A 23,403-nucleotide genomic window follows, 5' to 3' on the forward strand; every position below is an offset into this window, starting at 1 on the left:
CAAAATAATGCATGCCCCGATACTGAAGAACGATAGGCTAATTGCGCAGAAATGACATTTTTCTGCCTCGCATAATGACAGGATGGGTTTGCGGAAATAATTACTCGCGAACTCGAGGTAAAAGTGAAACATCTTTGTGTTGTGGCTATTATTATTTCATTTGCGTATACACAAGATTGTAATTACACGTTCCCAAAATGTCATACGTACCCTCATTATACCAATTATGTTGTAAGGATTTAATTGTTGTCGTATTTGTCTTTTGAATTATGTAAACTGTTTTTGTTACGATAATTATGTTGTGGTAAAATATATCTAATAAGAAATTTTGGCTTAAACTCAGAGAAATAAAATATGATACAAGAAAATGTGGATCGAATATTTCTACTTCTTGAAAGTCGAACAAACAATTTATTTTGAATGAAATGTAGATTGGATAGTTACACTTATTTTGCTTTAAGGCAATATTAAAATACTTTGTATTAGTCAGAGTTTTTAATGAACCTTTTAGAATTTTATTTTACTAAACAAGCTCAAATTTCGTAAATATGATATATATTATTATTATTACAACATATTGTTCTTATGGCAATTATGTTGTAACAATGTAATTTTTGTGATCTTGTTTTTGAATTAAGATTAAGATTTGTTAAGATTAAAAAAAGCATCTAAACTAAATTATTTATTAGAGAGTCGTTTTATAAGACTTTAATATTTTATTTAACTAAATCAGTAAAAAAAATTCAAAGAAAGTGTATAATTTTCTTAAATATCATCTATCATAATTACATTACATTGTCCTTTTAGCAATTATGTTGTAAGAGATCAATTGTTGTTACCTCACCTTTGAATTGAACTATGTAAACTTCTTTTGTAAAGACAATTATGTTATGATAAGAGCAACTACACTGAAATATTCAGTCAAAATCAAAAGAAATAAAATATGATTCAAGAAAATATGGATCAATTATTTCATTTTCCTGCAAACCTAACAAATAATATATTTAAATTAAAAAAAATTGTTAAAGAAACATTAAAAACCCGCATACGAATTATTATTAGACAGTCTTCTTTAATATATTTTTTTAATTTTTTATTTTACATTTCTAAATTGTTAAATTATTATACATATCTGTTTTTGCTATAAAGTAACAGTAACCGTGTATAAATTATTATTATACAATTTTTAATAAGTTTTTTAATATTTTATTTTAATAAATATATAGAAAATATTTAAAAGAAAGTTTAATTATTTCATAATATTACATTGTCATTTTGGTAAATATGTTGTAAAAATGTTAATTGTTGTCATCTTGCTTTTAAATTAACTGTTAAAATTATCTATTTTATTTAATTTTTACTTTTTTCAAAACTCAACAAATAATTTATTTCTAATAAAAAATAATATAGATTCATAAATTGATACATATTTGTTTTTGTTTTAAAGTAAAACTCTTATAGTAAACAAATCTTCATTATTTTAGTTTAAGAATTTTAGTAAATAATACTAAAATATTTAAATAAAAACTTATAAATATTATTTATCATTATTATTTTAAATTATTTAATTTTGGCAATTATGTTCCAAGGATTCAAATTTTGTCATTTTTTCTTTAAATTATATAAACTGTTCCTGTTAAGACAATTACGTTTTAATAAAAGCATCCATGGAATAAAATAAAAGAAAATATAGAGTAAAATAAAAAACGATAAATTTCTATAGAGTATTCACATAAGGTACTGAGTGAAATAAACAAAAGTCATTTAATAACCAAATATTATTTTTCAACAAATATTAAAAAAAAAAAACATCCTTTTGAACTTAATAATAATTGGAGATATTATTTATCGTTAAATAATAAAATGTACGGAAATTTGTTTACCTAGTTTGAATAGAGTATAGATATATTCTTGTAATTTATTTTGTTAAAGCAACATTAAAAAAACTCTTATGGCATACAAATTATTATTAATGCTTTTTTATTTTATTTTTTAGTACTTTTAAAATTTTTTTACTAAATAGAAAATACAAAGAGAAAATGTATAAATATAAGAAATATCATTTATTAATATACATTTTGAATAAATCTTTATTTTTTGCTTGTTATGATTAAATAATGTCTAATTAACATAATTAAAATATTAATAAATTTAAATTAATTAAACAACTTTGAAAGACCTTTTTTACATTGTATTATTTATGTACAATAACGAATATAATTTTAATCTAAAAAGTAATAACCTTTAAATAATACCGTAAATTAAAATAAAGATAAAAACAATCGTGGGTGTCTCGCATTGAAACAGTTTCTTTACAACGAGAAAACTTTCACTGCCCAATGGTTGTAAGGATTTCTGACTGATATTCGGAATTATTTTCTTTAACAAAAAACTAATTTAAATGCTCTATTAAATCACAACAAATGGCGTGTAATGTTTAAATGCGATACTCTTTGTAGGTTCAGCTTTTCAGTGAATTTGTTATGTATGGCGAAGAGAGCTGTTGATTTAAACCAAGTTGTTCTAAGAATATTCATTATTAATGTGGAAAGAAGAAAACCACTTTCAACATAATCTTTTGATTTTAAAAACGTGTGTACCACCGAAGATTATTACGATTTCCAAAAATAATACTTATTATGTTGCATAAATTTTAAGTCGGTGACGAATATGAATATACAAAAATGTGAGTACTTTCACTTGACTTATATGAAAAATTATTGTTTATTACAAGCGTTGTTAAACTTTCGATTTGATCAATTCCACGGAAACCAAACATAACAAACATGGTTTTTCATTTAATGCGTGGGGCATCAAAAGAACAATGACGTTAAACCAAAATTAGAAGCATAAATAAACAGCGGCTATAAACGTTACCGAAACCAATTCGAACCATTTGGCGCAACTGTCAAAACGGTTTCATAAAACAGATCCGTATCAAGAAAATAAATCAATTTGAAAATGAAATTGCGACATTTGTCGTTAAACCGATTACGACCGCTTAAGGTGACGGACGACGCTTGCGACAGTCGGGAACATTAGAATGAAAAAATGGCGAAACGTTCCGTACGGAATGAATCGCTTCGTAAATAAAATTGTCGTACCAAATTAGAAAAATTTAATGAACGCCCGTGATCAAAGATAGGCAGTTCTCGTGGTTAATTAGGAGATAAACATCGGTCGGACATTGTGTGTTTTGAAACGGTTCTATTTTCATCGCACAATTTCCATCTCTCCGTGGCCATGAATTGCTGCTGGTTACTTTTCATTGTTTTTCTTTATTTTTGTGTGCATTCTTTCCTAATGTAGGGCCATTATGGAGGTGTTGAGGCATTTCTGAAATCGTGTGTTTTCGGTTTAATGGCTTCTGGCGATTGATTTACACGTCTGTCTGATCGGTACAAAAAGACAGGCGTTGATATCAGTCCATTGGAAAACAAAAATGTAAATGTGGTGTCCAATATTTTAATTGACGTGAGTCATTAAGTTAAATAAATTGAAATGTATACGTTTCCGAGACCAAAATAGCAAAATCTTACTTATTATACTATTCTAATTAACAATATGTCTTGCAAAAGTGTCAGTTGGCTTTGATTTTTTACATCCATGCTAATTATGAATTATGGAAATTAGACCATCAAATGAGAAATGGTTACTTCTGTATAAGGTCATTTGGACTGCAGCATTATCGACCCCATCTTGTGCTGTCTCTGACTCTGGAGCATCGAAGACATCGACTACAGTGGTGTAGAGAACGACAACATTGGAATATGGAATGGTATCAGGACTGTTTCAAAAAAATCGAGAAATATTTTTTTTCTTATTTGTATCGAAAATCTTGTTGGAAATGGTAAAAAAATACTGCCAAAGTTACTTAATATTAATATTAAGAGGTGCCGCATCGTAAATTTTAATTTCCCGTTTAAATAACACGGGAACGGTGTTCTTTTGGATTTTGAAACTCCCGTTAGAGATAATATTTAAAAATGATCAAAACAAATTTTTATAGAAAATTTAACTCTCTGCAAAAAATGTCTCTTACAGTTTTTTGATATATTCATTTTTTCAAAAGTTATTTAACATTAAAGTTGGATTGATTTAAAATTTTGACATTTTTCTCATTTTCTGACGCAACCATCAACTTCATGGGAAAATTTTATATGACATTTTTTATAGAGAATTCAATTTCCTATAATTTATCTCCGAAAAAGTTTTTGATATTTTTTACAGATCATTACCTGCTGAAAACTAAAAATTTTATTAAATAAATAGATTTTTACTAAAAAAATTGATTGTTTATTATAATCAAAGTAGTATATATCGTTACACTAACGGACTTACTACAATTTAGTAATTTTTTTCTGTATTCACTAGCAATAAGTATTGTAATTGCTCTTCATTTTTCGTGAAACACTTATTGCTAGTTATAACTGAATACAGAAAAAAATTGCCAAATTGTGGTAAACGTGTGTTAGTGTACTGATATATTCTACTTTGATTATAATAATTAATCAATTTTTTTAGTAAAAATTTATTTATTTAAATAAAATGCTTAATTTTAAGCAGTAAAATAACATTTATTTAATAAAATTTTTAGTTTTCTGCAGATAACTTATGATCTGTAAAAAATATCAAAATCTTTTTCGGAGACAAATTATAAGAAATTGAATTCTCTACAAAAAATGTCATATAAAATTTTCCCATAAAGTTGATGGTTGCGTCAAAAAATGAGAAAAATATCATTTAAATTAATCCAACTTTAATGTTAAATAACTTTTGAAAAAATGAATATATCAAAAAACTGTAAGAGACATTTTTTGTTTTGTTTTGATCATTTTGAAAGATTATCTCTAACGAGAGTTAAAAAATTTCAATATCCAAGAGAACACCGTTCTCGTGTTATTTAAACGGAAAATTAAAATTTACGATGCGGCATCTCTTAATATTAATATTAAGAGCTTTCACAGCATTTTTTTACCATTTTCAACAAGATTTCCGATATAAATAAGAAAAAAAAATGTCGATTTTTTTTAAACAGTCTAGTATGCAGCCGTCTTCTGATGAACCACGGTACTGCTTCGGTGTACATGTCGGAGTCAGACGACGTCGGGAAGAAACACGTCAACCTCAGTTTGATATTGAGCGACATGTACACCGAACAATGGGCGTTATGGTATGGGGTGCTATTGCTCATGGAAGTAGGTCACCTTTAATTGTTAGTGGAGACGTATATTCTTCCTTACCTTAACCATCCCAGAGATCCAATAATTCAGCAATAAATTGCCCATGTTGCAAGGATTAGTTTAAACTTTTTTGAAGAGACACAATCTGATGCCATGGCTAGCCAGATGCCCTGACCTTTCACCCACAGACCATACTAGGGATATGATGAGTGGGAAGCTAAGAAATTTACCCCAGCACCCACAGTCTTTGGAGGTTCTAAGACATGAAGTACAGGTATCTTAGGATACTATACCTCAAGAGGAAATAGACAGTCTCATTTAATCAATGCCAAGACGTGGTAGGGAGTGTTTATATGTTTTTTTTTTAATCTTTAATATTTTGCTTCCAAATTTTAATTTTACTAAAACAATATTAAATTTGAACACCCCCTTCTTGGTGTTGCAATTGCTTTGACACTGAGTATATTATGTTTGATAAATTTAAGTTTAGTTTTCTTATTATCTTCAAATTGTTAAATTACTAAATATATATCTGTTTTTGCTTTAAAGCAACATTAAAAACCCTGTACAAATCATTATTATACAAGTTTATTAATATTTTATTTTAGTAAATATATAGAAAATATTTAAAAGAAAATTTAATCATTTCATAATATTACATTGTCATTATGGCAAATATGTTGTAAAAATGTTAATTGTTGTCATTTTGCTTTTAATTTAACCGTTAAAATTATCTATTTTATTTAATTTTTACTACAAATTAAATATAATTGATTATATAAAGTTATTAAGGATATTTTCCTTTTTTGAAAACTCAACAAATAATTTATTTCTAATAATCTTTTATTAGAAATATATTATCTTTAATATAGATTCATAAATTTTTATATATATATATATATATATATATATATATATATATATATATATATTTGTTTTTGTTTTAAAGTAATACTCTTATAGTAAACAAATCTTCATTAATTTTTGTTATGTTTAAGAATTTTATTATTTTAAAGTATTTAATTTTGACAATTATGTTCCAAGGATTTTAATTTTACTTCTTTCTATAGCATCTATGTCTTACCAAAATATTAAATTTGAACACACCCTTGTTGTTTGAAAAATTTAAATTTAGTTTTCTTATTATCCTCAAAATTCGTTTTATCGGAGCTCACCATCTATTTTGTTGGAATAATCATGAATAATCAATAAAGCCATCAAGATTATCGAATAAGTACATGTATATTCTCACGCTTGCAACCATCAATTTCATTGCACTTATCAAAAATTCGAGATAAAGTTCGACTGTATTTAACCGATTAGCAATGCTTTCAACTATCTTACCTCATTAGTAAAAGTGTTGCTAATACATATTTACCTACAATGAGCAAATAATTTTATTTCTTCATGGTCCATTAGATTTATTAATTTTTTACAACCACATCTTTAGTGGGTGTTTATAATTACTTCCTTATTTCATTTTCTGTTCAAAGAGACCAATAAAAAAACCGATATTAATTCTCGTGCTTATTTATGAATTATTTTATTATGTGGATTAAACTATCAATTACCGAACGTGTGTAGGTACGATTCGGACTGGTATCGTGATGAGGTCAATACAGAATAGGATCTCACGAAGTGAAGGTTCCTTACGCAATATTTGCATCACGAGCACCATTAGATCAAATAAAAAAAATTTGGATCGCACACACACAATCAGTTTTGCCACACCTCTCTGTATGCTGGGATAGTTATGTAAATAAATTTATTTGCGGTGGACTTTATTACAGCAGTAAATGTTAAAATGATTAAGCTCCCATGTTCTATCTAGACTCGTCCGATTTTTTGTTGATGACTTAGTTAATAATATATGTCTGTGAAAGACGGTGGAGGCAATCTGGGTCAAGATGATAATAGACAGTGGTTAGGTTCTGAATGTATGGGAGGTTGGGATGGCATGTCATTACTTCCATCATTATCGTAATGGGAAAAAAAATGCAGGCACGCATGATACAAATACATCAAACACATGAAAGCTTTTAGGCAATTGCGAATATTTGGGTCAGAAAAAATGAATGCAATAACTCGTTCTAAGGTAACCATAATTTGATCCAGTTTATTCTTCGGCATGAGTGTAATTCTTTAGAAGTAATAAACTGAAATATATGCCTGCAATCAGATCTGAATCGAAGATTAAATAATAATAATGAATACAATGATACTACTGATATTAATATTAATAAAGATAATATGGTACAGCGAGGAACATTTGAAAGAAGAATACCCTCATAAAACTTGTACTATTTTGTCCTATTTTAACAAACTTTTTTCAGTTGTAATGCATGCAAGTATGTACTTGCTTAAACAACATTTTTTGGTCTAAAATCAAAAGTTACAGGTTAATATTTAGGGATGAAAGTTGAAGACATCATACTAGCATTTTTTTTTATAAAAAATTTAACTACATCAGTGGATAAGCACCTTCTGAAATGGTGATGTACTAAATTTCATAAAAAAATTATGCATCTTCATAATTCTATTTTTTTAATCAATATTAATCATTAATATTATATTTAAAAGTATTAGTAAAAGTATAGTATAATTAGTATAATATTGATTAGACTGTTTCAAAAAAATCGACAAATTTTTTTTATTGAAAATCTTGTTGAAAATAATAAAAAAAATACTGTGAAAGTTACAGCTCTTAATATTAATATTAAGAGGTGCCACATCGTAAATTTTAATTTCCCGTTTAAATAACACCAGAACGGTGTTCTCTTGGATTTTGAAATTTTTTAACTCTCGTTAGAGATAATATTTCAAAATGATCAAAACAGATTTTTATAGAAAATTTAACGCTCTACAAAAAATATCTCTTAAAGTTTTTTGATATATTCATTTTTTCAAAAGTTGTCTAACATTAAAGTTGTATTGATTTCAAATTTTGACATTTTTCTCATTTTCTGACGCAACCATCAACTTTATGGGAAAATTTTATATGACATTTTTTGTAGAGAATTCAATTTCCTATAAATTATTTCCGTAAAGTTTTTGATATTTTTTACAGATCATAAGTTATCTGCAGAAAACTAAAAATTTTATTAAATAAATGTTATTTTACTGCTTAAAATTAAGCATTTTATTTAAATAAATAGATTTTTACACTAACAGACTTTTACTACAATTTGGTAATTTTTTTCTGTATTCACTTATAACTAGCAATAAGTGTTTCACGAAAAATGACGAGCAATTACAATACTTATTGTGAATACAGAAAAAAATTGCCAAATTGTACTAAAAGTCTGTTAGTGTAACGATATATACTACTTTCATTATAATAAACAATCAAACTAAAATTTTTTATAAAAATCTGTTTTTATCATTTTAAAATATTATCTCTAACGAGAATTAAAAAATTTCAAAATCCAAGAGTACACCGTTCCCGTGTTATTTAAAAGGGAAATTAAAATTTACGATGCGGCACCTCTTAATATAAATATTAAGAGCTGTAACTATCACAGTATTTTTTTTACCATTTCCAACAAGATTTTCGATATAAATAAGAAAAAAAAATTGTCGATTTTTTTGAAACAGTCTAGTATTGATACTATAATATTCCAATATTCTTGAAAAATATGATAATTTTCATAAAAAATATGATTGACTGATAATTTTTCCACAGAATTATGCAAAAACTCATGAATTTAAAATATTTATATAATAAATTTTCATCAAATAAATCAAAGCATTATAGAAAAATTAACTAAATCCAAAAACATGAAATTTTGATGAAAAAAGCATAGGAAAACCTTTAACTCTCTAATTTTTTGAAATAGGAATGGAGCCAAATTTTAATTCCCTATTTACTGCTGCTTAGTTTTTGAAAATAAATCCACTTGTTCAGGATTATAGGGTTTGAAAGTTTGACGAAATTATTGGGTATGACTCTGATTTCGATTTGAAAAAAAAAAAAAATTGAGGAATGACACACTTATTTAGTGGGTTGAAGGTTTTGTTATGTTTTTTAGGTCAAAATTGTCCCTCTGACAAACAAACTAGACGTGTTTACAGATTTTCTACACATATTGGACTATTTTCTAAGCTCTTAGTCTTAGTATCATCACTGCTGCTCACAATGTTGTCCAACTTTTTCTAATAGATTTATAGGAAAATTCTTGTTAGTACTGTTTTAGTAGGAAGATATTCTTTTGATGGTTAAAGTAGTGGACTGTTTGAGCAGAGTGTGCCCGGACCATTTTGTTACTATTAGATGAGTTGTTCCATGCATATTCCCATTGCAATAAAAAATAAAACTAATAATTAAAATAACTTCCTTTTATTACCTGTGAAATTATATAACCGATAGAATATTATAAATCTTAACTACATAATCGGCGTGGCAATTGTTTAAACGCTATTTTCTGTGATTAATGATTATAACGATTACACGATGGTCTGCTATTAAATTGCTCAAGACCCGCCGTTAAAGAGAATGTGCATGCATCTGAGAGTAAAGTGCCCTAGAACCGTCACATTCCGCCGTTTCCAATAGTCTTTTTATGCTAGAAAGGAACATTATTCGATACCCAGTTAATTAAAGATAAGCTGCTTATCACAACAATCTAATTTACATGACAGACTAATTTCTTGGGTTAGATAATAATAATGCGGCGATGCGAACTTCCACCAACTTCAGTTTTTACGGTGAATTCCTGCTGGGAATAACTGTTAAGCTTGCAAAAAAATGCGTGGTACGTAAACGCAGCAAGAAAGTGACCAATTAAGCGGCAGGATCTATGCTTGAAACGCAACAGATCGTTTCTATTCTTTTATATTTTCATGTATTGGTGGATGGAATAATAATGCAAAAAATCAGATTTGTCACATCGACTAGAAAAATAACAATACCGTACCGAAGGTAAAAGGATGTCACAACTATAAATCTAGCGTTAATTGCCATACATCCGATCTAATTATCTGCATTTTTTTACAATCATTATTAAAACGTTTAGCCAACCTCATCGATTCATACAAAGAGTTTTAAGAAAAATGGCAAAATTGCGGCCAAGGCAGAACACTGCAATCGATATATAAAAAAATTAAGGCAATTTTCCGATGCTGTTTTACGTGGGATAGAACGAATCAATGTTGCAAATTGAATTAGTTTCAGTGTCCAGGGCATGTAGTATTAAGTAATTGGGCTTATAGAATGTTCCCCAGGTGATTTTGAACCAGTAGTGTGACCTACCTGTTTAAAGAAGCGATTCTTCGTTATTATATCCAAAACGTGATACACACATATCTGATTACGGACGTATATAATTACAGGTTTGAGTAGATTTTCATTTATATGGGAACCACTCGTCTTTAGTCCGCTGCAATTAATCTTTAATTGCGTGATTTATACAATGTAACAATATTTTCAACGTCAAATAATTTAGTTATTAGATACTTCTTTGAACCATTTTTAAAGCAATAATTTGTAGGTTCATTTATTTTTTACCCATATTATCAGTCTGTGTTAATTAGAATATTTTAGCAACTGAATAAAACTGTCACAGCTGATTTATTAAACTTGTCAATTATCTTAAAAAACAACTATTTTCCAAATTTATATTTTTTATAAAATGAATTTTCGTATTGTCTGATATTGTAATTAAAACTTTTCCAGTAACTTATTAAAGTAAAAATTGTAGGCCTAAAATTAAGGAATTGGTGTACTCGTACTTCTAACAATAAGCAGAACATTTGGCTCATTTTAAGTAAGAAAATAATTAATGAAAGTGACTGAAAATATTTAAAGTAACTCAGTCTAGAAAAATTAATCGTTTTTTATCTTAATATAAATTAAAATGTATTTAATTTAATTGGTTAAATCAGGTAGAAGCAAAAAATAATTTTGTTACAAAAAACGTTATTAATTATATGGAAATGAACAAAATGTTATTTTTTTGTTTAGTTACATTAGCAAATAATTTAGTTATTAGATACTCTTTGAAACATTTTTAAGGCAATAATTTGTAGGTTTATTTATTTTTTATTCATGTTGCAGTCTGTGATAATTAGAATATTTTAGTAACTGTCACAGCTGATTGAAACTTGTCAATTATCTTAAGAAACAACCATTTTCCAAATTTATATTTTTTATAAAAAGACACATATTTTGAATGTTTTTATGACATTCGAAAATGTTAGTGTGTGTTGATATCATAGACAATTCAATTGATTAACTTAATTGAATTTTTGTGTTTCTTTAAAATTCCATTAAAAATGCTCGAAAATAAAAAGATGTGGTTATTTTGGTTTTTATAAACTTTTTCAATAATCCTTTGTTTATTATTAATGAGAAATTTAAAAATTATATAATTGACTTTTTGTTTTATATTTTTTTAATAAGCTAAATAACAGTTTTTGATGTATCAACTGTTTTTATAGCATAATAGAAAATTATTCAAATTACATTTTATTTTATATATTTTTGAAGTATTTTAGATTTTTTTTAAATAAGTAAAATAATAGTGTCTGGTGCACAATTTCCGGATATTTATATCATTTTTAATATTCGTTTCATTGATTGACTTTTTACAATAATAATTTGCTTATTATTAATGCGATTATTGTAATTTATGATAAAAAATGGGAATTATTCAAAATATATTTTATTTTACACATTTTTAAGTATCATCTTTATTAATTGTAATTTATATTAAAAAATTTAAAAATTATTCAAATTTTTTTTTAATTTAATTTTATATAATTTAGATTTATTTAAAATAAACAAAATAATAGTTTCTTATGCATCAACAATTTATAATTATCTAAGTTCCTATTATATCATTTTGGTTTTTATTGACTTTTTACAATACTAATTTGCTTTTCATTAATGAGATTATTATAATTTATAGTAAAAAAATTAAAAAATATTCAAATTATAATTTATTTTTTATATTTTTTAAGTATTATAGTATAGAATTTTAAAAATAAGCAGCTTTAGGATAATATCGTTTTTATTGATTTTCTACAATAATATAATATTTTGCCTTTTATTAATGAGATTATTACAGTTTATAATGGTTATTTAAATTGTATTTTTTATTGTTGAGAATAATTAGAATTTGTGCAAAACAACGTTAGATTTAAGTATATTTTATTTTGATGTCTCAAAAAATGATAATTATCTGAATAATTATCATTTTAATTATCACATATTACAAATATTTAGAATCCATTTGTTAATACAAATATAATATGAATAGTTCTAGATATATGATGAAACAATTAACCTAAAACCGATGGTGAAGATCGAAGACAAATAAAAACGACAATTTCGTTTAACCGCTATTTACACAATGTTTTTGAGAACGGAATAACGGATTGTAACATAATTTTTTACATAAATATTTAATTGCTTGTACGATATTATGTCATTGGGTCTTTTGAAGTGTTATATTTTCCGGCAATCACTGGCGATTTACGACTAGAGACGACCTACACTAACATAAATTCCATTCTTTCGTTTGCATACCACATAGCCGCGTTATTATTTATGGTCCCGGATTATCGAGAGTTAACCAGAGGGGTAATGGCACCGGTGCTCAAAATTACGTTTCAATAATCCCAACCAACATTCGGATTCAACTCAAACTTCAATCGAATTCGTTCATACGTTTTTAATGTGCTGTTCACCAGACCTAAAAATAATAATGATTAAACCTTATTTATATAATTAATAGTTGCCGCACTCAATAATACAATTGTTATACTTTTTATTTAAAAAATTTCGCAATGCACAAGATCGTTATTGTGTTTGATCCGCGAGCATGAACCGAATTAATTAGAAACCGTCAGTCAGAAGTGTGTGTGTCGCCCAAAATTTGGCGCACGGCGACGAATCTCTTTCCTGTCGAACGCCCGGACCTAATTGTTTCTTTAATTGCCGGTTAAAATCCTAGTTATTATTATATTTTTTTCGTGTAATTGCTTAATTCGTATATCCTAGAAACTGATTGTTCAACTGGTGTGACGCCGAACCTGAATTTTTGGCGGTTCGTGTTTTTCTTGTGCAGTTGTTTTCTAACTGTTGTTTTTACGGTTTCGTTGTTATTAATGTATTAAATCATTTAGATGGGGGCATTAATTTATTAACATTGATTTGTTAAGAACATATTGATGTTTATGGAGGACTTTAATTTAACTGAAGATGAACGTAACTGTATATTTTAACAATAATGCATTAACGAGCTCTTAATCAACTCTATTGTGGGAGCTCAGGAGTTAGGAATTTATGATTTTGGAAACTAGGCAGTGTGTAACGAACAAAGGTCCTCCTATTAATACACATTCTAAGTACTGTTCGATCTTCCATAATTATCCAGAGGAAAATATGTATATGGGAAATTTATACGAAGGAAGTGTTACGTAAAAGATGATTTTATAGCACAATGGCTTTCAGTTGTAAACAAACAGCCGATACTTTGTAGGAAAATGCTGATTAAAATGCAATAAATCGATGCTTCCGCGTCATTCATTTATGGTTCCCATTCTCAGGAAATGTGTATCAAAGATGATTCTCCGACATAAATCTAAAATTTTATAGCAGTTCCATTTAAGTTTAATACTAAAACAATAAATCTAAAAGAGCAACCTTAATTAAAATTGTGTAGTTATTTATTACGTAACATTAATACTAATGGCCACTATAAATCACAATTGGAGTGTGTTTTTAAGGAGTGTCCTTTAAATGCCAATGGTCCTTTAACTATTCCAGTAGATCCATGGTCAATGCTTTTGACATTTTGGAACAATAACCGTACCCCAAGTATTAATTACGAAAATAACATCCGTCTTCCTTTGATTGCAGACTTCTAGAAGCAGCTTGGATGACACTAGGCGGCTGTCTTTGGGCAGCATCAACGGGAGCATCAGAAGTTCAAGTTCGTCACGTTCTTCGGACATTTCAGTTGAAAACATAATGCTTCAATCGAAAGTCGACACGTTGCAATGGCAAATCAAAGAGGTAATTATTCGTTACTTCCACTTTTACTTAAATTAAATCGATTTGTTATTTCAGATAGAGAAAAGTAGGGAGATGTACAGGGCGGTTATGAAGCAGGTGGTGGCGTTTCTTGAAAAGTCTCACCACAGTTTAGAACTGTTAGGGAATAGGATAAACACGAAACAGTCAGTGCCTAGATCCAGGAGCGATCATCACATGAGTCTAGATCTGTCCAAGCAGGAAGAAAACTCATCCGACACGTTAACGTGCGCGGACAAATCGATGACTTATTCAGAGATATCGTGGTGAGGAAACAGTTTTTATATTTTTAATTTTAAATTACCAGAATGAACAATTGTATGATAAGCAAATACACAATGGTATTAGTAATATGTACGTACATTCATTATTTTGTTACTTTCACTCCTGAATTATAACGTGTGTAATTGTTGGAATTCTTTACGAGGAAGGTTTTTAAAAACAAACAAATGAGCTCAATGAGAAACCTCCCGTTATGTGAGTACCTGACGTCATTACACATAAAAAATAACAATTTGCAATTAGTTCATTTTATTGCGACGAGAAAAATAAAGTGCAGTTTTATGACTTTCTTCAGCATTCTCAAGTACATAAATAAATTTTACTGAAGAAGAAAATTTCGCAATAACATAATTTAGAACGTGTGAAGGTGACCAATTCAAAAGGGAAATTATTATTTTTTTAAATTTCATAAAAAAGAACAAATAATTGTGTTGCATTTTTTATGATTAGGTTCATTATGTAATATTAATAATATATTTATACTAATAATATTTTTTATGACATAGAATAATAAAGATTTTTTTAAACTAGTTTATTCAACTGTCTATATATATGATATATATTATGTTTAGATATATTTAAAAATGATATGTATAGGTAGGCAATTCATCTTGCACCTATTATTCCACCTTTAAAAATTGTCAAAATAATCTAAAATAAAAATATAATCTAAGAAAATAGACATATAGATAAATGTACCAACTACTTTTTTTCTTTTACTTCGATTTATTTGACTTTCATTAAATCCATATATTTGTATTATTCAAATTAGCTCCACTTCGAAACTTTGTCTACTCTTTTGGCAGCAACTTTTTTCTTCTTTTTGAGTTTTTTGAATAATCCTGTTATTATTGTTAGTACCATTGGTCCACCGTGTTAAATCTTTTTAAGCTTCCTCTTTGGAAATGAATAGAGAAGAGTGTTACGTTTTTAACAAAAATTACTGACTCAATGCAGTGGTTTTCTGTCTCATTATTTTCATCATTTTAAACTGTTTCACTCAAGTATCTCTCAAAAGAGTTTCAATTAAATATATTAATTACAAAGTACAATTTGTATCAATACTGTATTCAGACTGGTTAAAAGATCTAAGAAGTCTAGGTTTAACTTTTTTGTCATTATTTACTCGGAAATGATTGGAGGTGCTATTTAGATTCTTTAGATTCTTTAGATTCTTTAGATTCTTTAGATTCTTTAGATTCTTTAGATTCTTTATATTCTTTAGATTCTTTAGATTCTTTAGATTCTTTAGATTCTTTAGATTCTTTAGATTCTTTAGATTCTTTAGATTCTTTAGATTCTTTAGATTCTTTAGATTCTTTAGATTCTTTAGATTCTTTAGATTCTTTAGATTCTTTAGATTCTTTAGATTCTTTAGATTCTTTAGATTCTTTAGATTCTTTAGATTCTTTAGATTCTTTAGATTCTTTAGATTCTTTAGATTCTTTAGATTCTTTAGATTCTTTAGATTCTTTAGATTCTTTAGATTCTTTAGATTCTTTAGATTCTTTAGATTCTTTAGATTCTTTAGATTCTTTAGATTCTTTAGATTCTTTAGATTCTTTAGATTCTTTAGATTCTTTAGATTCTTTAGATTCTTTAGATTCTTTAGATTCTTTAGATTCTTTAGATTCTTTAGATTCTTTAGATTCTTTAGATTCTTTAGATTCTTTAGATTCTTTAGATTCTTTAGATTCTTTAGATTCTTTAGATTCTTTAGATTCTTTAGGTTCTTTAGATTCTTCATGCTTTAAGTATATTAGAAGTCCAAAATATTATCGATAAACTAATTTTGCTTATACTTAAAATGAATTAAATTTAAGTAATCGAAATAAACACAGAAATATACATGCTTATGTTACAGGAGAAGACATAAAAAACCAGAAGTATCCCCGGAAGAAATACCTCCGGAGAAATTAGCTCAAGAGGCGTTCCGGCTCCTACGAACCGCTCAATCGTTGTTGAACACTCGCGAGCCGGATCTGGCCCACGTGAAGAACGAGCCTGAAAACAACATTGACTTTTTGGTGTCCCTAGCGAAGGAGTTTCCACTTGCCAACGAGAACAGACCGCAAAGGACGACGTCCTTTTCCCTATGCCCGAAGTTGATCTTGCCCGACGAGGTGAAGACTTCAATCCCGCTTAACAGAAAGTTGTCCTTGCAGTTGAACGAAACCAGAAGGAATTCGCTGAGTAAAACTTACAGAAACGTGGACTCCGCTCGGGGAAGTTTCGCCGAGAACGATGACTTCGTTACGTCGTCCATAAATGAAACGTCGACGGCAACGTTCACCGTTCAGAAACCCAAATATAAAGAATCCGAAAAGTCGACGTCTCCCTCGGCAGGCAGCATAAGCTCCGTGGAAGACGAAAGCGGCTTTTCTTCCATGAATTCGTTCCAAGATGTCGGGTTGCCTATAATGAACTCCACGATGTTGGATGAAGTGTCCACCAAAAACGCATTGTTGAGGAGCATGCTCCACAATAGCAACGGTTTGAGCTCACTTGAACCAACATCTCTAATTGAGACCACTCTGGTTCCCAGTACTATTGAGGAAAAATCCGACGACCGGAAGGCAAATATTGATGACATAAAATTGTGGCAAACCCCAAATTCGACAGCGTCACACAAAAGATGGCACTCTAATCCAGTGGATGAAACGAATTCTAACTCGATGAAAGTACTTTGGGTGTAATTTTTGTATTATTATGAGTTGTATTAAATTTTTCTGGAAGCCATTTCTTTAAATTATTGTAAAAATTGTGATAAATGTTTAAGTTATTCAGTTTATCTTAAAATTATCAGACGCACTCTGCAATATTGTCGTGAAGCGAATTTTGTGTATTTTTATTATAATAATTAGATTTGTTACATGTACGAGTAGTTTACGTGAAAAATAAATATTTATATATAGAAATGTGTTTCATTTATCTAAAACAATTTGTTTTCCGGTAAACGACAACAAAGTACATTTAAACCAATTTATTGAGTATTAATTAGCATATGTGTAACATAATACGCAAAAGCTTTTAGACCTAAAACCACTCTTATTCAAGTACGTTGTATGTATACTTTTCAAGTGGCAAAGTAGTCGGTACAGCTAATTATGAGTATGAGCGCCACCGCGGCTGATTCAGCACGATTTCGACGCTAGCGGGCGTCCCGAACGCGGATTGCCAGGTGTAGGCATAGATCAATGTGCGACATTCGATGCAAAAGTCCATTGCTTATATGTCCGGATTGTGTTTAAAGAAACGACGGTGACGCACTGTTGGACGCTACAGAGAAATATTTGCACATTCTATTTCTATATTTTTTATTTACCATATTCATATTTAAATAACATTACTTTAATTATATTTAATAATTAATGACAAATATTAAAGTTAATAAATAAATAAATAAAATAAATAAATTTTACAATTTAAATTTTAACAACTATTCTAACAATTCCTTAAATTTTGTTTAATATTATTGATATTAACTATGAAAAATTAATTATATAGGGTGTGCTTAAAAATGTAAAAATAATTCTATAAATCTATATTTATTAAATTTCAAATTTAATTAATAATGATGAAAAAATATTGTCAATTTTAAGAGGAAAATCATTTTATGAAATTTTTTCTTGAAGAATTAAATAGATAAAAGTTAAATTTTCCTATTCTTTAATTATGACAATTTTATAAAATATTCAAATGATTTTTCAAATTTTGTTCAGTAAAATTGATAAAATTAAATTTTATAGATGTAATCATAATTTATGACTTATTAAATGACTACTTAAATAATTACATATTATTACAATTATTAAACAATTTTAATCAGTTTATCAGATATTTTATGTTATGTATATAATAATAATGAGCTAATTTTAATTATCATTAACAAATCAATACATATTTTAAATTACATACTTCAATCATTTAATTAGTTTTATTTTTTTAAATAAATCATTTTATTGTTGACAATTTATAACAAATATATATATATATATATATATATATATATATATATATATATATATATATATATATATATATATATATGTATGTATTATTTGTATTTGTACATGGTGAAATTTATGGAAAGCTGTAAAAAGATAGTGTCCTGAAATATTTACAGCAATTATAACCTAAACTACTTTTCTAATATACTTTGAAGAAAATTTCATTTCCAATTTTATCGGAAGTGACATCAACTTTATCAAAAACTGGGGTTTTTAAGACCAGCACAGCAAATAAAATGGTTACACCCTGTCTTATATTTAAACCTAATCACTTTTCAGTTATTAATTTAATTAATTTTGAGAGATTGTTGGTCTAATTAGAATGTCAGTAAAACCACCAATTTCGATGCTGGAAAGATCATTTTTGGCGCATACGTTAATCAAGGACCATGTTATAAGCAGCCATTATTAACTCCTATATTTTATACAGGGTGTTCGTTATTTTGTGCATCTTGAAACATCAATAACTTAGTTAGATGAGTCATCCTGTATTCAATTCCTGAATACTAATAAATGTAATGTTTCTGATAATTTTAATATTTTGTTTAATTGTGATTATTAATTTGTTGAAGAAAATAATGTTTTATTAATATACAAAGAGGGAATCACATAATTGGTTTATTATTATAGAGAACTAAAAGAATCATAAATGAAAAATTTTGATAATAAAACGTTCGTATCTTTGGTACATTGATATTCAGGTGTTGGATTGGCCATCCAATAATTCCCACATGAGAGATATTATTTCGGGAAACCTAGACAAGAGGATTACGAGGAACAATCATGCCACGAAGCTGTCACTTAAATAAGAGAAAGGAATATTCGAAATTAATACCTGCATTTTTCATTGCTTCCTAATTTCAACATTTATCTTCCGTTTATAATAACAGAAATAATTTTTCCAATAAATTTTTTAACATCAATTTTCGGAATCCAAATTTCCGTTTCTTGTGTCAAAAATTTTATTTAATCATAAATATTATATTTAAAAATTTTATAGATTAAATACTTCCTGAAATCTTTTTTGTAGGAAATCTAGTATATGGTTAATTTGGGGCCGAGTGTGTATTTTTTTATTAATTTTTAAAATTCAAATCAATATTTTTTTAAATATACTTTTGTAAATGTTCTTGTTTTAGGAGTAATGAAGAACTTGCCTTGGTTAGTTGAAAAAATCATCATTTCTTATTGATAAATTTATTTTAAATTTGAACAATACTGATTGTTTTTATGAAATTTTTTTTATACTGTATGCCATTTTTTTGAAAGTTATTCAGAAATAGAATATTTCAAAAAAAAAAAAAAAAAAAAGAAATTGAAACCTAACTTAACTTTTTTTCGAGTACATCAAAAATATATTTTGAAAAAAAAATTGTCTATAACGTAATTTTTCAATTTTTTATAAACTGAAATCTTAGAGAAAAAATAATTTTAGATTTAAACAATACTGATTTTTTGAGGTTTTTTCTTGAAATTATTATGAACACATTTATTAATTGAAACTTTTTCTTTTTTTTTCCAAATTTCTAAATATTTTAACAATAATTTTAAATATTTGTATAAAAACAAAAACCAACGGATATCTCGTAAATTCAGTCGATAATAAATATAGCTTTATCTGTTTAGATAAAAACTGTTTAAAACAGAATATTATATATTTGATTTTTTTCAATAACAATTTTTCGTAAATTATTGAAATCATGAAAAAAATGTAAATTGTTTTTTATCAAATTTTATAAAAACTATGAATATTCAAAAATTATTGATAATTTATATTTATTTACTTTTTAGAAATATTCTATTTTTGATAAATTTCCTAAAAAAATAGGTTAGATTAGGCATGCGGTATAAAAAAAAATTCTTAAAAATTTCAAACCTCAAAAATCAATGTTGTTCAAATGTAAAATAGATAAGATAAGATCACATCACATCTAAAAATAGAACATTTAAATAAAATATATGATTGAATTTTTTCTGTTAAATAAATTGTTAAATTTTCAAATATTTAAAAATAAAATTACGTTATCGGATTTTTTTTTTCTTGGAAATTTGTTATTTTTGGATGAACTTTTTGAAAAAAAAAATAGCCATGTATGGTAGTATAAAAAAATTCATAAAAATTTAAATTTAATTTTCTCTTAGAAATATTATTTTTTTACTCGATCAAAACAGTCTCTGTAATGCGCCGAAGAGTAGAATAGTTAAATAAACTCTATGTTTCGATTTTTTATTGTTGAAAAAAGGTGAAGCCGCGATTCTAAACAATTATACTTATCTAGCATTCAACCTTTAATTTTTTATAAAAAAATTAGTATTGATGCGCTTTCGGCAATTTCGCACGGACCGTCGCCCCACGGTGGCGACGGACGCCGAGCGCCGGGTAGGATTGGTTGCAGAGCGTCCAGGCGCTTGCGCCCTCGCACCCACCGTCGGCGGCACACAAAACACGACCACGTCCAGATTGGGTTATGTTGTAATGTATTACGACACCGAGCGACCGTTTAATTGTCCGCATATCATGTGTAATTTTCTATCGGCATTATCGTCGCCGCCATCAACCTTGGACTGTAAACCGCGGCGTCGGTAACTCTACGCCGCGATAGAGTGCAGCAATGTCGTGCCACCGGCCGAACTATTTTAGTACGAATTGATTGTGTGTTGGTCCTCTCTCCGTGGCCCGAGAAGCCCGCCGATCTTCCTTACTCCGCACGCTCGCTCCGCCGGTTGCGGTACCCCCGACTTTATTTATTTATTTATATTTTTTTTTTTCGAATTTTTTTCCGTACGCAGAGTGTCGAGGGGTGTTCCTGAACACCGCTCACCCGAAAAGCCGCCAAAATTCCGCGTTCAATCTACAATTTTAGTGACAGTGACAGTGAGATGAGCTATAAGGACCGGGGCTCACCGATACTGTTGGAAAGTGGCTTAAAATCGTTTATCGGACATCCGGGCCATAATTTTCCTCTCATTAACGGTGAGTCTACGTTAGGATTATTTTTTCTAGTTTTTGCTGTAGTTTGCCCTTTTGAGTGGTGGCGGCGGCACACGCACACACACTTACGGTGTGGAACCCCGTATGCGATTTTGCGCTCTGCCCTATGCGGCAAAACCGACGTCGGTTTATCGAACATTTGTGGGCCGGTGGCGAAGCACCGGTCCCGGTATCCGGACGAAATTCGTCCCGATTTAAGGCCCTTTTCATTTATCACCCGGGTAAATACAACGAAACCATAACACCGACGTACACCCATAATTCACACTTTATTTAAAGTCACATGTTTTATGGGGACGGGCGCGTGCGCCGAGAATTATATTACACCGATACATACATACATATAGATGTTGTTAATAAATGCGATAATGCACATGAGCGCGCTCGAAATTTTCCCACTGGGTGGACCCACGTTTAATAACGTTGTTTTTTGCTTATTATCTCGTGCCCGTGTTTATTTTCGCCGGTGGGATTGTTTATTCGTTTGGTTGTCGATTATGAAAACTGAATGGTCTGCTTTATTTTATGATATAATGTGATGCACCGGTTTCGTATTCGTGGTATGCAACAAAAACGATTGCGGATTGTTTTATCGGGCGCGACACTTTTGGCACGCATCCGCCATAATTGCACAAACGAGAATTCGCCACATTTGTAATTTTCGCCATGAACTGGCGACACTTATTCGGAAGACCAACCACGTGGTCAACAATAACAACTTATAATATAATTCACGTTATAAGTTGTTTGTTTTAGTAAATAATATGTAATACAAATCTAAATACGAAAATTTGTTATTAATTATGTACCTGTCACTTCGACATAAACAAATTGTTTTTCACAGCATTTATTATGTTTGTTCTAATTGAGATATTTTACCCCGTGGTATACACAGTGATTTAAAAAATATCTAATGTAAATAGTTGTTTCATTTATTAAAATCAATTTTATATTTCAAGAAATAATTTAATGCTTGAAATGTTGTTTGGATACTTGCTTTATGATATTTCATTATTAGTATCAACCTCTTGAGATAAGAACTTGATTGATATAATTATTACTTAGTGTATATTTTAATTTTAATATTTCAATGTATTTTATATAGTACTTAAAAATAAATCTCGAATATTTTTAAAAATCAGCTTAATGAAAATATTTTTTATTCAAATAATATTTAAAATTTAGAATTTGTGATGTAGAGTGAGAATACAAATACAACAGAATATTTTGAAACTTATCCTAGATGGTTGTACAAAATTTTCATTAGTAATATTTTACTTTTATTCATAATAATCTATATATTAAATTTAATAGTTTAAATATTAGAGTAAGAATTTAGTTTTGATAAAACTATTCTACTTGTAATATGTGAAAAAATGTTTAATATATAAAAGTGTAAGTAAAAGCAACATTTTGTAACTTATCGTGTTATTAATTTTTATTATTCGCAAAATTTTGTTTTTTCTCAGTCAACAAAACATGATTTATTAAAAAAATACATTTAGTTGCTATAAAAAATCTAAGTAAGAAGTTAGTATTAAAAATAATATTTCTAAAGTATTATTAAAGACTGGTTTCAATGAATTAAAAACATCTTTCAATCAATCTTTTAATAATAAATTCCCCCCTTACTTTTTTAATACCATGAAAATAAATATGTTAATTTGATATGTATTTTACTTTTAGTACTAATAATCTATATAACATTAAATTTAGTAGTTTAAATATTTGTAATAATTTAGATTTAATAAAAGTATTTTATTAGTCAAAATATGAAAAAGTATTTAAAATATTAAATTGTTTCAATATGATTTTTTAAATTAAGAGTGTAAGTAAAAGAAAAATTTTGGAACTTATCGTGTATTAATGTGCAAAATTTTCATTACTGTCAAATTTTTTTTT

At 27.9% G+C, this 23,403-nt stretch overlaps 2 protein-coding genes across 2 annotated transcripts in view; both read left to right on the forward strand.

Moving 5' to 3' along the window:
• Nucleotides 1–17,411, forward strand: part of LOC109594591 (uncharacterized) — a 56,585-nt gene extending 39,174 nt beyond the window's left edge. Inside the window, exons 3-5 of the mRNA XM_049963360.1 lie at nt 14,044–14,199; nt 14,254–14,483; nt 16,364–17,411. Of these exons, the coding sequence (XP_049819317.1) occupies nt 14,044–14,199; nt 14,254–14,483; nt 16,364–17,195 (1,218 nt within the window). The 3' untranslated portion in view covers nt 17,196–17,411. The remainder of the gene's footprint in view (nt 1–14,043; nt 14,200–14,253; nt 14,484–16,363) is intronic.
• A 3,679-nt stretch (nt 17,412–21,090) lies between these two features.
• The window catches only part of LOC109594610 (hepatic leukemia factor), a 111,633-nt gene continuing 109,320 nt past the window's right edge, over nt 21,091–23,403 (forward strand). Inside the window, exon 1 of the mRNA XM_020009836.2 lies at nt 21,091–21,483. Coding sequence (XP_019865395.1) covers nt 21,390–21,483 — 94 coding nt within the window. The 5' untranslated portion in view covers nt 21,091–21,389. The remainder of the gene's footprint in view (nt 21,484–23,403) is intronic.

This window comes from Aethina tumida, chromosome 2, assembly GCF_024364675.1.
Source record: "Aethina tumida isolate Nest 87 chromosome 2, icAetTumi1.1, whole genome shotgun sequence".
Classification (NCBI taxonomy): Eukaryota; Metazoa; Arthropoda; class Insecta; order Coleoptera; family Nitidulidae; genus Aethina; species Aethina tumida.